Here is a 17,772-nt window from a genome sequence, read left to right on the forward strand (position 1 = left end):
CATGTTGCTGTACCTAACCTGAGTGATTGCATCTACCGCAGCCCGCATTTGTGCCTTCTTTAGGCTTGGGGTTGCGGCTTTTTCATGCTACCGGCGGCGTTAGCGTTTCGTATTCTGCCGGCAATGACTCCACTGTAGCGACTCTTAAGTTCTAAATAAACTAAGGCTTTTCTATACGTTTCCAATAGGTGCCTTCTCACATAAGTGTAATTGGCAACGAGGTGACGAACAGCCTCGTCCCTAAAGCATTGTCAGGTAATCTATCTCAGTTCCATCAAGATGCAAATAAAGTCTTCAGAACTCTTCAGAGAGACGGCGCTTACCCAAATCTCATTACCCTGGGGCGTTCACCCGACCGCCATAGATGGCGGAGAATCTGAAAAGATCCCAGGCCACTTTGCTTCATTGCTTTCGTGCGGGCTCTGCTTGATGATGCAAGGATGCATAAAACGGACCCGACATCACCTCCACCATGTTCCGCATGTGGTAGGTGCGGGAATACCGAAAATTATATTATGTTCGGTCCAGTGAACAATGCGGAAACGTGTGTGTTGTTCGCTTGCCGCAGAGTTAACTTCAAGGCAAAGTATCATTTCTATTTTTATAATATGGCTGGCAACGTTCCGACCCTGATTTAGCTATTTCCATCACTGTGTCCTTAAAGGGCCACTGTCCCTTTTAAGCAAAGGAGCCCAGTGCTTCGATCAGGTACCGGAGATAGTCTGTGCAAAATGCTTCAGCGATATGCGCGCCACAAAGCAGCAAAAATACAAATCAAAGCTCTCTCATCCTTCCCTTCGGGAAACCAGCTTCCCCGTTCTCTACGAGCCGCAAGGCTGATGTCGGAGTATATAAACGACATCCGTTGGTCCGTCTCGCTGACTGACGGGTGAAGGATGGGCGTACACCCCTAATTGCGTCCACCGCTCGCTGCGTGCTTTTCCCTCGCTACGGCCAGACTGAATGCAGCGGCGCACGCTGCCTCGCCCGTTTTTTTTTTTTTTTTTTTTTTTTTTTTTTTTTTTTTTTTCGCGCACGCAGAGTATTACGCCCCACCTCCCGCCAAACGCGGAGAAAGAAGGGGAATTTGGCTCGCGGAGGCCAGACGACCGGGCAGGAGAGTGAGAAACCTTTAGGAGGGAACGAGAGGAGAGAAACACGACAGAATCGGGTGATTGCGGTGGCTGTAACTGCGTTATTAATTACTCTTTTCAAAAACACTTAGCGGCCTTGTGTTCTGGGGGCGAAGTCTCACAGTCACCGGGGAAGACAATATTTTCGACCGGAGGATGGACAGTGGGCCTTTATCATTAACGCGATAGCATAAAAGGCCCCGTTCACCAGAAAACCAGGCGTTGTGAGCGAGAAATGATGAGCATGGCGGTGGCAGGGGGTAGCTGGCAGCTGACATGCACGCTCACTGACTAACCGTAGGGTTGCCTGACGTTACGTGTGGCAGGAGCTCCCCACTCGGGACTTTCCTTAAATATATATGGGAGAGTGATATCAGAATCAATTTGCCAGGACCATTGTCTTCACGTTACCTCTGAGCAACACGGGCACGTTCATACGGCTTGGTTATAGAGCGAGACTTTATATGTGTTGGGGTAGCGTATATATAGACTATCGCATCAAACCCTTAAATGCGGAGCTTAAGGGTCACCCATACTTTTTTTTTTCGCACAAGACAAGCGCAGGCATTGCCAAAATTTCTAATTTCCCCAAAAGAAATCGAACTGGATTAAGATATTGAAGGCACACTGCAGGTCGTCCGTAGAGGTTGCGGGTGCTCTGAGTCGCTTTTTACTTAAGAGAGTCGCTTTTGATGTTGTTTATAATATCCCTGGAATAGTCTTTGGATTTATATGGGCGTGATCATTAAGGCACATGGGTCACTACTGAATGCTGAATGCTTTCTAACAAGAACTGTTGGAATATGTGATCCATAAGGGGAGCTGTACGCGATTAACAAACATCCCTTTCCCATGTACATCTTTCTCCTTAAAGGGACAGAACACTGGAGTTTAGGTCTCGATTTTTTTTACCCGCAGTGGAAATATTGATGTCTAAAATGTTCGATTCCATAACGGTATTGCTAGAAACGCTGTAGGAAATTTTTTCCGGGAATTTTTTTTATCAATGCGTGTGCCCGTTTTTATATAGTCCAATGCTGGAGCCATGAGCAGCGACCGCGATGACGACTGGTGGCAGGCAAAAAAGACGTACCGAAAATAAATATTACTTTCACTCGGCAGGCAGTAATCAAACATTTTTTTGTGCAGAGTAACGTCCTTTTCAGTTTCACACTCAATGCTGTTACGGCACAATAACACACGCCCTCGTCGACGAAAGCTTTAATGGTCACTGTCACTGCTTCATTCACGAAATTGCAAACACTGTGGCGCCATCTAGGGGCAAAACCTGAAAGCATACATCTCGCGGTGCGAAAGCAGGGGTGGTTTTTATTTAAGGATGCACTGGAGAGGGCGCAAAATATAATGAATTATGGCAAGCACTCCTCGAAGAAAAAATAACAATGTGCAGTTACGAACATCAGCGATATGGGCTCGGCAGCACACCAGCGATGACCCGTGCTTACGTTCCGCACTTCTTCCTGGTGCAGTTTCTTGGACTCTGGAGCCTGCAGCTACTGGAGCCTTCCAGCCATCATGTCCCGTACCCAGCACCTGTCGCTTGGCTAAACCCAGGCGCCGTCCCTTCGATTTCCTGGCATCTTTCGGTGGATCCTTTCTCATCGCCGATACACCCGTTTGATAGCGCATCCCGGACAACGCACCCCGCACCTGTTTTTCGACCATATCTGCAAGCACCGTGCCTTAACCACAACGGATCGAGTCCCGGAACCGCCCCTGGACTTTCTGCGCATGCGTGGAATCGGGTTGAAAAGCCAGGCCTGAGCAGCGCGCCCTTTAGTGGGCTCGGCAGCACGCCAGCGATGACCCGTGCTTACGTTCCGCACTTCTTCCTGGTGCAGGTAATGAATTCTTATTGCATTTATGCTAAGCCAACTAGCCACCGTGCCCTCTTAGTGCTGCCGAGCCCACGCCGTTTTTGCTATATTGGATGTGACTGTGCTCATATGTTGTTAAAACTTCTCATGCTATCTGGGGAGATTGAATCCAATCCCGGCCCTGGCACTGAACAGATACTTATTGTTCTGAAAGAGCTGCAATCCGGGCAGACCGTAATACAAGAGCAGCTAAAGTGTATAGAGCTGAAACTGGCTGATCATGATAAAATATTTGGCGAAATTAAAACAAGGCTGGAAAAAATTGAGACCGCCTGTGCTTGTATCGATGACATGCAGACCGAAATAAAAAGCCTGCATGAGACAACCAGTGAACACACTGCCCAGATAAAAGTACTGTCTGCCCAGATCATTGATGCAGAAAACTGATCCAGACGAAACAACCTTGTTTTCTATGGCATTGAGGATAAAGAAAACGAAACATGGCTCGAATCAGAAAGTATCATCATTGCTCACTGTGATCAGTACTTAGGCTTTCACCTTGAACCGCGTGACATTGAGTGTGCGCATCGTATTGGGGCTTTCCAAGCTGAGAAATGCAGACCTATTATTGTGAAGTTTGCTCACTTTAAGGACAAAGAGCAAGTACTATCTTCAGCCAGGAAATTTAAGGATACAGGTTATGCTGTTTCACAAGATGTCGCCCCAAGCACGCGCCTAGCTCAGAAACGCCTTATCGGGTTTGGAAAGGCCAGAAATCTCCGGTACAAACTGCGGCTTGACAACTTGTTGCAAATGGAAAGACCTACCGCTTTGACCAAACTTCAAATCACGTCGTTGAGGAATGCTCGTAGCTATCAAAAACTCAACGTCAAAAACCGAATTCACATAAACGTCACCTTCTATCATTTTTGCTAGCTAACATTCGAAGTGTCATTCCAAAGTGCGATTCCTTGTGCAGTATGTTAGGCTCATCTTCATGCGATGTCTTGCTACTAACTGAAACCTGGCTTGACATATCTATTCATGATGCCGAGATTCTTCCTTTCCTTTCAGATTTTGACACATTCCGAAAAGATAGGCCTGATAATTCCCGGGGCGGGGGTGTACTTATCGCTACTAACAAGAGTCTGAATTGTTCACTTATCAACATGTCATCCCAACTGGAAATGATCTGGCTTCGCTGCATTTCTTCGCACCCGCACACACTCATAGGTATTTGCTATCGGCCCCCTAACGCTGACAGTTGTTTCACGCCTTTACTTCATGAAACCTTAACAACATTAACACAAACGTATCCAAATAGTCCTGTCCTTCTCTTTGGTGACTTTAATTTTCCTTCCATAAATTGGTCTAACCCTGCCTCCTCATTATCTAAAAGCAACGCTGCCAGCGATTTCTTGAACACGTGTATAACATTTGGCCTAACGCAACTTGTAACTGAACCCACACGCGTTACCGATAGCTCGTCCAACATTCTAGATCTTGTATTAACAACTCACCCGGATAACTTTACTGCTATCACACTGCTGCGTGCTCTGAGTGATCATTTAGCTGTACACACTTCCTTTCATTGCAACATACAAAAGAAACAAAAAAAAAAAAAAAGACACTTACTTTATATGATAGAGGGGACTATGCCAGCATGAACAGAGCATTATCTGACTATTTCGTCACCTTCGCCGCTAACTTTCCTCTGAATTCTGTCGAGACAAACTGGCTACTTTTCAAAGCAGAGATGCATCGGGTTATGCATCTTTACATTCCCGCAATTACAAAAGCAGAAAAAGTAACATCACCATGGTTTACCGCATCCCTCAAACGTCTAAACAGCAAGAAAAAACGCCTTTTCCGTTCAGCTAAACGATCTAACACCCCAAACGCATGGCAGAAATATTACGCAGTCCTAAAAGAATACGACAAGTCAACTGCTCAAGCTAAACGTCAGTTTTTTTCTACCACTTTACCCTCTATGTAGCAAAATAACCCTAAACGCTTTTGGAAGACCATTAACCCTAATCAAATTACTCAGATTTCACTTCTTAACAGCTCTGAGCTTCCTATACCTGAGAACGAGGTCGCAGATATTTTGAATAAAACATTTAGTTCAGTCTTCACTAACGAACCGCATGACACTTTTCCAGATACGCCCTACCTTACGCACCCACTGATGCAAAACGTCACATTTCATCCCATGGACATTGTTAAAGTCATTGAATCCTTGAAGAACTCGTCATTTACTGGTATTGACGGTATCAACGCCAAAGTTTTAAAAATACTAAACATCCATGTAGCCTGTTTTTGTCACTCATCTTTCAGGATTCACTCGAAACCGGTTCAATCCCACGTGACTGGCAGGTGGGCAAGGTCATCCCAGTCTTCAAGAAAGGAAGCCGTTCATCGCCGAGTAACTACCGCCCAATTTCAATAACAAGCGTTTCTTGTAAAATAATGGAACATATTTTATATTGTCAGATTGCCAAATTTTTAACGTCCGTAAATTTCTTTAATCCTAATCAGCATGGTTTCCGCAAAAATCATTCTTGTGACACTCAGCTTGCTCTTTTCCTGCACGACCTACATTTAAACCTGGACAGCAACATCCCGACTGACGCGGTATTTTTAGATTTTGAAAAAGCGATTGATAAGGTTCCCCATTGTCGTCTTTTGTTGAAATTATCACGTCTTAACATTCATCCGTGCGTTCTGAGCTGGATTCGAGGATTTTTGGCTAACCGTCAACAGTTCGTGTATGCTAACTCACATTCTTCCTCCTTAACCCCAGTGCTTTCAGGCGTACCGCAAGGAACGGTGCTTGGGCCTCTTCTTTTTTTGATATACATTAATGACCTGCCTAACAATATTTCTTCTCATATTCGCCTCTTCGCTGATGACTACGTCGTTTACCGAGCAATAACAAGTTCCGCTGACTCTCTCTCGTTACAAAGAGATCTTTCTCGCATACAGGACTGGTGTAACACTTGGCTTCTGTCTTTAAATGTCTCTAAAACTTTCCACTTGCCCATTCACCGCCGTCGTAACTACATTGCTCCCGATTACTGCATCAATAACATCCAGATTGCAAAAACTGTATCAGTTAAATACCTCGGTGTACATATTTCATGTGACCTAACATGGATACAGCATACTAACCAGATAATAAATTCTGCTAACCGCGCTCTAGCTTATATACGACGTAACCTTTCTATCGCTTCTCCCCCTATTAAACAACTTGCTTTCCAAACGTTTGTGCGTCCTAAAGTAGAGTATGCTAATGCTATTTTTGACCCATACCAAAATAACCTTACTAATGCCCTCGAATCAGTTCAGAACAGAGCAACAAGATTCATTTTGTCAAATTATTCCTACTATTCGAGTATTTCGGCACTAAAAGCACAATTAAACTTATCCTCCCTAGCCTCACGGCGTAGAATCGCGCGTCTTAACCTTTTTCATAAATTTTTTTATTCTTTGCCATCTGATAACACGTACATAAAGAGAGCCCACCGTATCTCCCGCTCCAGCCACATTAATGCAGTGTATCCCCCTCAAGCTCACACTACTACTTTTCAGCAGTCTTTTTTCTTGCGCACCGCACAGGACTGGAATGGCCTGCCCACCGAAGTCGCTACAGTCATCGACCCCAAAATATTCAAACGGCTCATTGAAAACATCTCATATTGATCGTCGACCCCAAAATTTTCAAGCGCATCATCGAAAACATCTCATTAAGATTTTTGTTATACTTATATGCCCTGTAACGCCCACTCCCTCATGTAATGTCTCATCAGAGACCTTTGAGGAATAAATAAATAAATAAATAAATAAATAAATAAATAAATAAATAAATAAATAAATAAATAAATAAATAAATAAATAAATAAATATTTTGCTGACATGTAGTCACGTGCCGGGCTACACTGAAAGTACTAGGGTTTCTCCGCTAGATAGCGCCTCGGTTGTTTTTATTCGATTTTCAATGGCAAATTAAAATTGTAAAGCCTCTTTTCTTTGATATTGTAGTGCTCGACCTGTACTATATGAGGCAAGATGTTTTCATTTCCACCATAACCTCATGACACATTTTGGTCACTGTTCTGCCCCTTTAAAAACAATTATTATTTTATTATTTAAAACTTCATTGCCGCCGATACAGGAGGTTCCCCTACTCCCCCACCCAGGTACGCAGACCCGAATAGGGGGCTGGGATTCCGTGACTAGAAGCGCGCAAGGATACTGTTTTAAAAACAAACAGTCGGGCTGCTGGCCTGTTGATGACGTCCATAGGGCAGCGAGCAGAGCTAAGCCTTTGAGCTTGCGCCTCGACACTTTCGAAGATGCGGTGGTGGCTTGCCTTGTGCTTGCCTTCCGTATTTGCATTCTTGCACGAAATACACTCAGTTGTAAGTCAGCGCTCGTGTCTGTGCTTCATTCCTGCCGTCCCGTGGTTTCGTGCTGTTTTGTTCTAAGTCACGAACCAACTAGCCCAACAATATTCCCTTTTGTCTTCCTCATGCTTTACATTTCCTGTTCCAATTCTTCCGAGGTTTTATATTTATGTAATTATTATATCTCCTTTTACCTCGCGCTTTGCCCGTTCTGCTATTTTCTTCCGTTGTGCCACCCTAGCGCTCGCGTCTTTTTTATTTATCCTATTTTCTGGCATGCTCTGATATAAAACATAGTATCCCCGCCAATTCTGGTATTTTAGTTCTAGTCTTGCATATCATCTTTTACCATATGCCACCATTTCGGCCTTCTGGGCTACCGTACTTTTTTTTGTCATTTTTTTCTCAGGTCTATCTGATCTTCCCTTTTCCGTGCCAGTTGTCACAACCTGGCAATAGCTTTTTGAACAAGAACGTCATTCCTCTTCGTTGCGAATATTCCATTTAATCCTTATCAGTGGCGGTCTCACTTGCCCAGACGGACAAAATTCTTCATGTCGAAACGTAAGAAAGAGTAGCGGACTGGTGCTGCTATGTAACTTCGTGGTAAATTGGCTGAGTGTTGGCAACAAATGTTTCAGATTACCAGCAATCTCCTTATGCGCGCAATCAGAGCTCCGGATGGTACACATTCATTTACTATTTCGCATAAAGCCTTTACTGTTAGCCGTTGAAGCGCGCAGAGTAGCTACGAGAAATAGTTCGAGCGTTCCAGTGGAAATCTAGAAAAATGCATGGCATTTAGTGCGAATAGAGTACAGCTGATGATCGCTAAGGGTAACAAATTGGATTCCAAGGCAAGGAAAATGTAGCATGGGGCGGCAGAAAGTTAGGTGGGCGGATGAGGTTAAGAAGTTCGCAGGGGTGAAGTGGGTGCAGCTAGCACACAGGACCGGGGTAATTGGAGGAATATAGGAGAGGCCTTCATCCTGCAGTGGGTATAATCCGGCTGATGATGATGATGATGACTATGATGATGCCGTTTCAAATACCGCCCTCACTGTTATCCTTCGCAATGCATCATAAGTGGTTGGGGCGCTCGACTGCTGATCCTGAAGACGAGAGTTGGACACTGTAGCAGCTGCTGTGTTTGGAAGGAGGCGAAAAGCAAAACGTCCGTGTGCTGTACGATATCAGTGCACATTAAAGAACCCGACGTGGTGGAAATTTCCAAAGCCCTCAGCGTTTCCTATAGCTGATGTCTATTTAAGGCCCCATGAACCGAACAAAACCAAACCCCGGACAGTTACTTGCTGAACTTAGTTCAGCAAATTTTACAACAGTATACAAGCTTGTTTAAAACGAAGATCTTAAAAATTGCCACGATCCGCAGTGCGTTCGGTAACATACCGTCCGGAAACAGCATCTCTGTGTTACAAGCTGTACAATAGTGCTCTTGTAATCCTGTTCGCCGATCATAAGTGCCGTCTGCAGGCTGTGGAATACTGCGCTACTTGATATACAGAGACAAATGGAAGACGACACACGTGTCGTCTTCCATTTGTCTCTGTATATCAAGTAGCGCAGTATTCCACAGAATGATCAACCAACTGGCCCCCGTGTTTGCATTATTGGCCGTCTGCAGGCCATCTGCGCATACGATAAACACGGGACACAAGTGCGGAATGATGACTCCGAAAAAAAAAAGTCTAACAGACATGCATTTCACGCGATTTGCAAGTGTCACAGTAAGGAGGGCTACGATAAACGCCGTATGCAATTTTTGCGCCGTGGTCGCACAAAAAAGAGAGACGGGAGAGGTGAAGTGATCCGTTTGGGCCAGTAAAGAAAATGGGCTTGTGGCACACCCGTTCGTTGATTGTCTGTACAAGTTACCGTTTACATGCGGCTTGGCCCGTCGTATCATATGTAAAGTATCATATTGCTTATTCACTCTGTAGACCAATACAGCATGGCAGCCAGCGGTCGACGTTCCCAAGCGAACGTTGTCCGTCACCCAACACGAGCTCACAATTCTTCCATTGTCCCCGCGGAATTCTGCCGAGAGTCTCGATCCTAGCCTTGTAATGTTGGGTGAGAGGTAAAAAAGCTCAACACGAAAAATAATTGCCCGGGCAAAAGCTTACAGCGAACTCAATGCAGATCGTTTCAACGGCATGAACACCAGTTATATATATATATATATATATATATATATATATATATATATATATATATATATATATATATATATATATATATAGGTAGATCAAATTAAGGAGGGAAATGAGGGTGCTCGTTATAATACATGAAGGAATGAAGCCAACAGTCGGCGAGGCCAAGGGAAGCATTGAGGATGGTACTTTAGGTCTTTTTTTTTAATGTTTACTTGGATACTCACAGAAATTAGTAATGTAATCTGTTTAGGGGAAACATAATTAAACACAAAGTAGAAGAAAAAACAACGTGCCGATGGTGGGAACCGAACCCACGACTTCCGAATATCGCGTCTGGTGCTCTTCCAACTGAGCTACATCGGCCGCTGTCCCCCTGCTACTTGCTCGGGTATTTATGTTGTGTGTATACGAACCTTGAGAGTGGGTTGAGGGTGGCGCTGGTGAACACTCTCAAGGTTCGTATACACACAACATAAATACCCAAGCATGTAGCAGGGGAGACAGCGGCCGATGTAGCTCAGTTGGAAGAGCACTGGACGCGATATTCGGAGGTTGTGGGTTCGGTTCCCACCATCGGCACGTTGTTTTTTCTTCTACTTTGTGTCTAATTATGTTTCCCCTAAACAGATTACATTACTAATTTCTGTGAGTATCCAAGTAAACATAAAAAAAAAGACATAAAGTACCATCCTCAACGCTTGCTTTGGCCTCGCCGACTGTTGGCTTCTTTCCTTAATGTATTATAACGAGCGCCCTCATTTCCCCTTTATTTATTTGCTTGTAGCTTACGGGGGTCTCGGTTCTGGCAGTTTTGAAGCCATAGGTAGCGTAAGAGGGTTCTAGCACAGCTTTCGCCCTCGCTCTTGATCACGTTCTACGTGACGCTGGCGGTAACAATGGACGTTCCACGTCCGCCGCTATGGTTGAGGGTGGCGCTGGTGAACACTCTAAAGGTTCGTATACACACGACATAAATACCCAAGCAAGTAGCAGGGGGGACAGCGGCCGATGTAGCTCAGTTGGAAGAGCACCGGACTCGATAATCGGAGGTCGTGGGTTCGGCTCCCACCATCGGCACGTTGTTTTTTCTTCTACGTTGTGTTTATTGTCTTTCCCCTAAACAGATTACATGACTAGTTTCTGTGAGTATCCAAGTAAACATAAAAAAAAGACGTAAAGTACCATCCCTAACGCTTTCCTTGGCCTCGCCGACTGTTGGCTTCTTTCACACACACACACACACACACACGCACGCACACACGCACACACACAGCACACACACACAAGTCTTGTGTATGCATTAATAAAAGTTTTATGCAATATTGGTTTAAACGATATGCACTGACCTCGAGTGATACTTGGCACATTCGTTTTACAGGAACCCCAAGCATTTGAGTGAATTTTCATGTGATGTGTGCACGGTGCTTCCAGTTGATATTCCACTTTCTTCAGGTGTGTATGTTTTAAAGGCTGCACGCAATATATTCTTTCTTTTTGCAATGTTATGTACCCTGGCGTTCCCCGCAGCGGATGCATCGAAGAACCGCAGCGGAGTAGGTCCGAGCAGATAGATGTGACGCCGTTACGGTCACACCAGGCACGAATTTCGCCTTGCGCAGCAGCAGGCGATACTCGGCAATATATTTTGCTAACTTCTAAGAGGGGAGCGTTCCCCATTCCCAAACGGGGGGAGCATCGTCTTACCATAGCCTGACCTAACCACAGGTTATTATTCTCCCTGTCTTAACTCGGCTCATTCGCATCCCGCTCGAAGAAGTCTGAGTAGAGTGTTTGTGCTCTTGAACGCTCCCTTAGTAAAACCTCTAGAGGCGCTGCTTCGCCGATCCCCTCAGATATCGTCCTTCGGTGCAGCGAGCATTACAAGCATAGGCCTGCGTGCAGGAGGGCATTAGTCTGGACGAGATATTCCTGTAGGCAGAACGGATCGAACTGAGCTTTTGTCTCTCTCCGCAGTGTATGGACTGAAAGGAGCTTCAACTCGAGAAGACAGGACCGCGTGGCAACCCGTATAGAGCCATCGGCGTCGCATTGCTTAAAGGCAGTGTTTGTACGTAGTCTGAGCTGTCGCCGATGTTGCCGCCTCTCCTTCCTCTCTACACCGTTCGCTTTGATTGGCACTCCACCGTTCTCGCTTATACCAACTTATATTGCGGTTCTCGCCAGATTTGCCGACTGGCGGCTGACAGCCCAAGGGGCCATAATATTCACGCAGCGAGGCTACTCGATGTGCCAAAAGCACCTTGCTCTTGGCATAGAGTTTTCATTTATCTTTTTTCCCTTCATCTCCAAGCACGTGCGCGTACTTAGGCGTCGACTAGCTCCAGTATGCACCCTTTCAGAATCGGCATACCACGTCTAATGGCGCCTCTTGGAAAAAAAGGCACCGAGATCGGGTCATAGCTCTCCACCGATTGTTTCCAACTTAAGTATTGAGGTTTTTTTTTTAGATATAAATACCGTCTATCGACTCCACATGATCGTTCGAGCGGCCACTGACGCCTCTCCAAGGTCTAATCGAACTGACTGTCCTGGGTCGTGTGTGTATACTCTCAAGAGTATACAGTATGCCCTTTCGATCTAGCCGCGTATACTGCTGTGCCTAACCTTGGCTCCAGTTATTTCCTTCGCATTTCACGGCGGGGTGAAAATATAAGAACGGAAAGCCCATGTAGGGGGGCGAGATGGTCAGCCAAGCATGGAATGCGCGTCAGAGTATTGAGGTGTTCGCTGCCCAGTTGCATCATTCCAACCCTTATTCTGTGCAGACGGTGCCTGTGGCGCTCTCTAAAAGATAAGAAAATGGTCACCTAAGCTCATAACAGCACAATTAAAAACGCCATTTTCCGTTGGTTCCATGGCGCAGTGAAGCGGTGCTGCCTTTTCGAAAGTGAAATCCGTTTCCTGGAAGCGAACATTCTTCTGTATTGCATATTTTAAAAACACCCAAAATTATCCGCGTAAACAAGTAATTTACCATTTTGCGCTAGTATTGCGTAAGGTTTTGGCCCTAGGTGCTTTCGAACCAAAATTGCCGCATAAACCTATATAGTGTTCCAAATAGGTTTTTTGCACCTTTTTATTTTTACCAGTTAAAAAAAGTAAATCATTTGCCCTCTTCTATGGGTGTGGGCTAGCATTTATGACAAATTTTTGGACACTTAGCCGATATTATGGAAACCGACATTTCCAGGCGTCACCTGATAGTGTCTTAATTCGAAATACGTGGCCCGATATAAATTTATTCTCCAGATATACCGACGATCACCAAGATGTGTGCTTAGCTCCAGCAGAAAATAGGCTTGTAAGGAACAAGCTGTAAATTGTCATTATTAGCGTTATTATTGCTGGTATTAACCTCGTAATGGAGAAGTGGCGCCAGTCGGCTCTTTCAAACAACAACACGTCGTGTCTGATCTGATCCTCCTAAATTACTGCTAGTGAATATTTGTTTGCAGTGAGAAGCAAGCTCCAAAAGCTTTTCGAGTCGGAATCATTGTCCCAGCTATTTGTTTTTATGAAAATCGGACAGAGATCAATAGGAGATTGTTTGGGTAGCAAGGACTGTAGGAAATAGCTAAAAAAAAAAAAAATCCTAGGGGTTAAATAAGGTAAAATCTTAACGAAGGTAAACAAAGCCGCAGGTTTCATCCGAATCGCCTGTGATTCGACAATGATAAAAAAACCGAAAGAAGGATTCTAACCATATCCACTGAAATTTCCAGACATGCCTGCTTTTAAGGCAAAGATTATGCGAAACGCAGATAAGGAATTTACGCTGGTAAACCTGAAAGAATGTTCTTAGCCTTCGTAAATACTGGGGGCAAGTTTTAAGCTTGTAGCATAGCATTGCATAGGTTTGGTCAAGGTCTACGTTAAAAACTAACACAGACATGTATGTATGCGCCATAATTCTGTTTAGATTCGCTTACAATGAATAGTTATCCTGTCAGTTTAATCCCACATACACCCGGTACGCCGTGGCGGAGCGATGACCGTTTTTTTTTTTTTAAATGAAACGTGCAATGCTTCAGCTTCTGACATTGCTTTTGGAAAAGTTTTACACATCTTACTGAGTGCACATAGACCAGCATAATAACTTTTGCAACTTCAGTTGAAGAAAGGCTTGTTACGCGGGCAGTCGAAAGAAACAGAATGGCTCTGGATGCGTTGTAAATGTGTTTCTAAAGACGGAGATCTTCGTGTAAAACGAAGATGCCAGAAACAAGTCTGCAGCCCTCATTCGACCCGCTTCAAGCCTGTTCCCTCAGCTTGTGGGATTCGGGCTTGCTGCGGCTGCCCTTTGCGCGGCCGCCGCCCGCTTCCCAGTTGTTCTCCCCGTTCCCTTTCTCCCGCCTGAGGCGGCGGAGAGGGGCTCGAGCGACTTGTCACTGTCGTTCGGGCCACAGCTCCGCCCTGGCGTCCCAGTGACTGTTCTCATTGGCGCCTTTTGGCGGGAATACGGCACCGCTTCGACAGCCGCGCTCGCGCGACTGTCCGAGCGGAGCCCAGAGAGAGACCCCTCCGAGACATCGCAAGGTGCGTACGCAACTGTTCTTGTCTGCCGGCCTTTGTCCGCGCAGACCAGTGTGTACTCGAGTTCGTCTGCTCCGGGTCTTACCTGAGAGCGAAGCTCGAGCCTGTCGATCGTGATCCAACGATCCGCGACAGGCGTACCTCGCGGTGGTTGCCCAATCTCTCTCAAAGGATCCCTTTGGTTACTGCGAGAGAGAGATCACAGCACGCCCTTGCGTGCTTGCGGCGCGCACTCCGTGTCACTTCGTGCGCGCAGGGGAGCCTAGCTCCTCGCGCGCTCCCTTGACACGGTGACTGCGTATGTGTGTGTATGTGCGTTTTGTATATATGTGTATGTGTGTGCGTACGTGCGTGTATGTGCGTTTGTAAATATGTGTATGTGTGTGCGTGTGTGTGTGTGTGTGCCGCTGGAGGATGGCGTTTCAATAAACGTCTCCTTTGTGAACTTGGAGGTTGGTGTCCTTGCAGCGAAGTGCTCTCCTCCCGGTGGAGGTTGAGTGCGCGCTGCAGTGTTTCAGTGTGCGCGTGGTGACGGCTGATCGGGGCTTCGGCTCGCGCGACGCTCGAACCCGCGGTGGTTGGTGGCTTATGTCCACGTAGGAAACCACAACTGGCGCCCAACGTGAATTGTCCCTGGCTCCATGAGTCGTTGGACAGCACATCGGCCGAGCCGGTCGCCTTGACGATCAAGCTCATGCGCCATGCCTGCCGCCCCCTGCGCGGCACTCGGCAAAGGCACTGAAACACGCTACATGGTTCTTCGGACCCCCTTGCGGTGCGACCGTTGACCATATGCCTCCGCTGTTTCAGCTTTACGCCGTTGCGGAAGCAATGTGCGCGACGCCGCCACTGCCGGCATCTCCGCACAACAGCACCCGTACCCCGCTTGCAGTCATTTCTGTTCGGGGAACGGCGAGGCGTCGGCCGGGCTCCTTCTGGAAACCGGACCGACAGCGCGCTCAGTTGGCTGATGCGGCTCCTTGAACTTGCGAGCCGGCTGGCGCGCCATTCCCTCTTGGTACAGCATTTCGACTTTTCGGTGCAGTATCTACAGGGGAGAACGAACGTGGTAGCTGACGCGCTATCCCGTGCCCCACTCGCCCGCGGCGGCGTCTTTACGGACGGCGGGCGAAGGGGGCGAAACAGCGGACGAGCCGCAGATCGGCACGGAGGGGACGCCGGCAGACGGGTTCCCCATTCCGCTGTCCGGGTAAGCAGCGCTTCGCAAAGCAGGCGAGGGTGAAAGCTCTTTGTGAGCACATCTGAAACGCCGATGCCAGCGGAAGTTTTGCTGCGAACCTGCGGGGGGACGAAACCAGGCTCTCCTTTGGGATGTCTGGGATCGTTTTCAGCCATGAAGAGCTACGACGGGCCAGCAAAATGACCCTTTTGTCGCGATGTCAGCGACGGTCTCTGGGAGACGAAGCGCCGTTACGCTGCTTGTATTGCAGCGGGCGCAGCGCCGTTACGCTACTTGTATTGAGCGGGCGCAGGGGGGCACGAGCCAGCGTGTGTCGCGGCGTGCCCCGGGGATTCATATTTGCTGGGCCATGACGGGCTCGCGCTGAAATACATAGCCACGGATGATGAGCCCTTGAACCATTTGAAGTGGCTATTCCCCAATGTCTGAGCGGCGCTCTGTTGCGTTTCTCTCACGACAAACCATTGGCTGGTCATCTGAATGGCTCCAAGGTTTCAAGAAACTGAGTCAATCGGTGACTACAGCCCGGCATGAAGCGCGACATTTTCCGCTGTTGCCGTTCCTGTCATGTCTGTCAAATGGAGAAGTCGAGGGGTGGCAAGCCACCGGGCATGACGAAACCAACTGACAGTGTGCGTCCGTGGCAGATGGCCACCTGCGATTTCATGGGGCATTTCCCCAGTAACAAGCAGGGGCTCATTGCTGGAGAATCCCCCTATGGGGAAAGCCAGCCGTGCCTACATTGCAGACCTGAAGGCCTATGCGTAACGGTCTGACAAGCTTGCGCTGGTGCCCATTGTCACCACAGGCAAGCGCCGAGGCACACCCGATGCAGTGGAACGCAGCCGTGCCCCGCACCGGTACAAGGTGAGGCGACGTTCACCTGTGTGATTGATGCCGGACGGCGGGCCTTTTCCGCAACCGAAGGCATACCGCTTCACCGAGCGAGCTTGCTCGTTCAACCCTACCCGGAAGCAAGGTTGGTCTCTACCTTTTCTAGCTCGCTCAGTTCCAGCCTTTGTATTTTATTTTGTTTTTGTGTCTCTTCACATTTTTCGCTTTCTTCTGTTTTTGTTATTGCTTCCTATCTTGTAAATATTGTACAGTGAGTGCCTTCTTTTGTACAGCGCGTCTTCTCTCCTCTTTCTTCTTGAAATCGCGAGGGTTGCTCATTAGCAGTCCCGACGCGCGGCTTTTCGGTGTGTGTGGAAATGAAGTTGGGGCCGTTTGGGGACGGGGAGCATGGACGATGCCCCTTTCACCCAAGGCCGCCGTGGTTGCGAAGGTGCTCGGGACAGGTTCGCCGCGGAAGGTCGGCATCACCCTTTGGTGTGTGAGTGGCTGTGCGTGTGCGTGCCTGGGCGTGGAGGCGACGACGTCGCGCCATGTGTGTTTGCCGGCGTGTGCGGAGCGCGGTGGAAAGGAAGCCCCGCGCGGTCTTCCCATGTGCGCCTTGGATCGCCACGGAGTCACGGACTTTCAACGCCTGGGGCCCCTTCGGCGTGTTCGCTGCTCCTGCACCTAACCTGCACCACCACCGACCGAGATCTTTTGCAGCCAAGGATGAACGTTGGCCACCCAGAAGTCAACGAGCGGTGAGTCACCGCAGGCTCCCAGAGCTGCACCGACGAACTTTGAACTTCTCTACATAGTTGTGTTTGTACATAGTTGTGTTTGTACATAGTGGTGTTTGTACATAGTTGTTCTGTACATAGTTGTGTTCTGTACATGATTCTGTTCTGTACATAGTCGTTGTTACTTAGCCTCCGGAACTTTGTACATTATTCTTCATGTCATCTTGTTCATTTTTTTTGTGCGCCTTGCTAATGTTTGTCTTTCTTGAGTGTCTGTCTTTTCGAGATCTTTCTTGCTGGAACTGAAGTGTAGTTGACTTGTTGCGTGAGGATAGCATTCTTTTCCTCATGCTGGGGACCTGCCGCGTGCTTTCACTGATGGGTAGGAGGGCAATTAAGGAGAGGAGGATGTGGGATTCGGGCTTGCTGCGGCTGCCCTTTGCGCGGCCGCCGCCCGCTTCCCAGTTGTTCTCCCCGTTCCCTTTCTCCCGCCTGAGGCGGCGGAGAGGGGCTCGAGCGACTTGTCACTGTCGTTCGGGCCACAGCTCCGCCCTGGCGTCCCAGTGACTGTTCTCATTGGCGCCTTTTGGCGGGAATACGGCACCGCTTCGACAGCCGCGCTCGCGCGACTGTCCGAGCGGAGCCCAGAGAGAGACCCCTCCGAGACATCGCAAGGTGCGTACGCAACTGTTCTTGTCTGCCGGCCTTTGTCCGCGCAGACCAGTGTGTACTCGAGTTCGTCTGCTCCGGGTCTTACCTGAGAGCGAAGCTCGAGCCTGTCGATCGTGATCCAACGATCCGCGACAGGCGTACCTCGCGGTGGTTGCCCAATCTCTCTCAAAGGATCCCTTTGGTTACTGCGAGAGAGAGATCACAGCACGCCCTTGCG

At 47.8% G+C, this 17,772-nt stretch overlaps 1 protein-coding gene across 1 annotated transcript; it reads left to right on the forward strand.

Moving 5' to 3' along the window:
• Nucleotides 1-2,512: 2,512 nt before the first annotated feature.
• LOC146202974 (uncharacterized) lies at nt 2,513-3,958 on the forward strand. Its single transcript, XM_084602479.1, has 2 exons — nt 2,513-3,086; nt 3,951-3,958. Exons 1-2 carry the CDS (start codon nt 2,537-2,539, stop codon nt 3,956-3,958), a joined length of 558 nt encoding a protein of 185 aa, XP_084458605.1. The 5' UTR covers nt 2,513-2,536.
• Nucleotides 3,959-17,772: the final 13,814 nt, after the last annotated feature.

The sequence above is a fragment of the Amblyomma maculatum genome, chromosome 1, assembly GCF_055883805.1.
Source record: "Amblyomma maculatum isolate TAMU_Amacu chromosome 1, ASM5588380v1, whole genome shotgun sequence".
NCBI classification, from domain to species: domain Eukaryota; kingdom Metazoa; phylum Arthropoda; class Arachnida; order Ixodida; family Ixodidae; genus Amblyomma; species Amblyomma maculatum.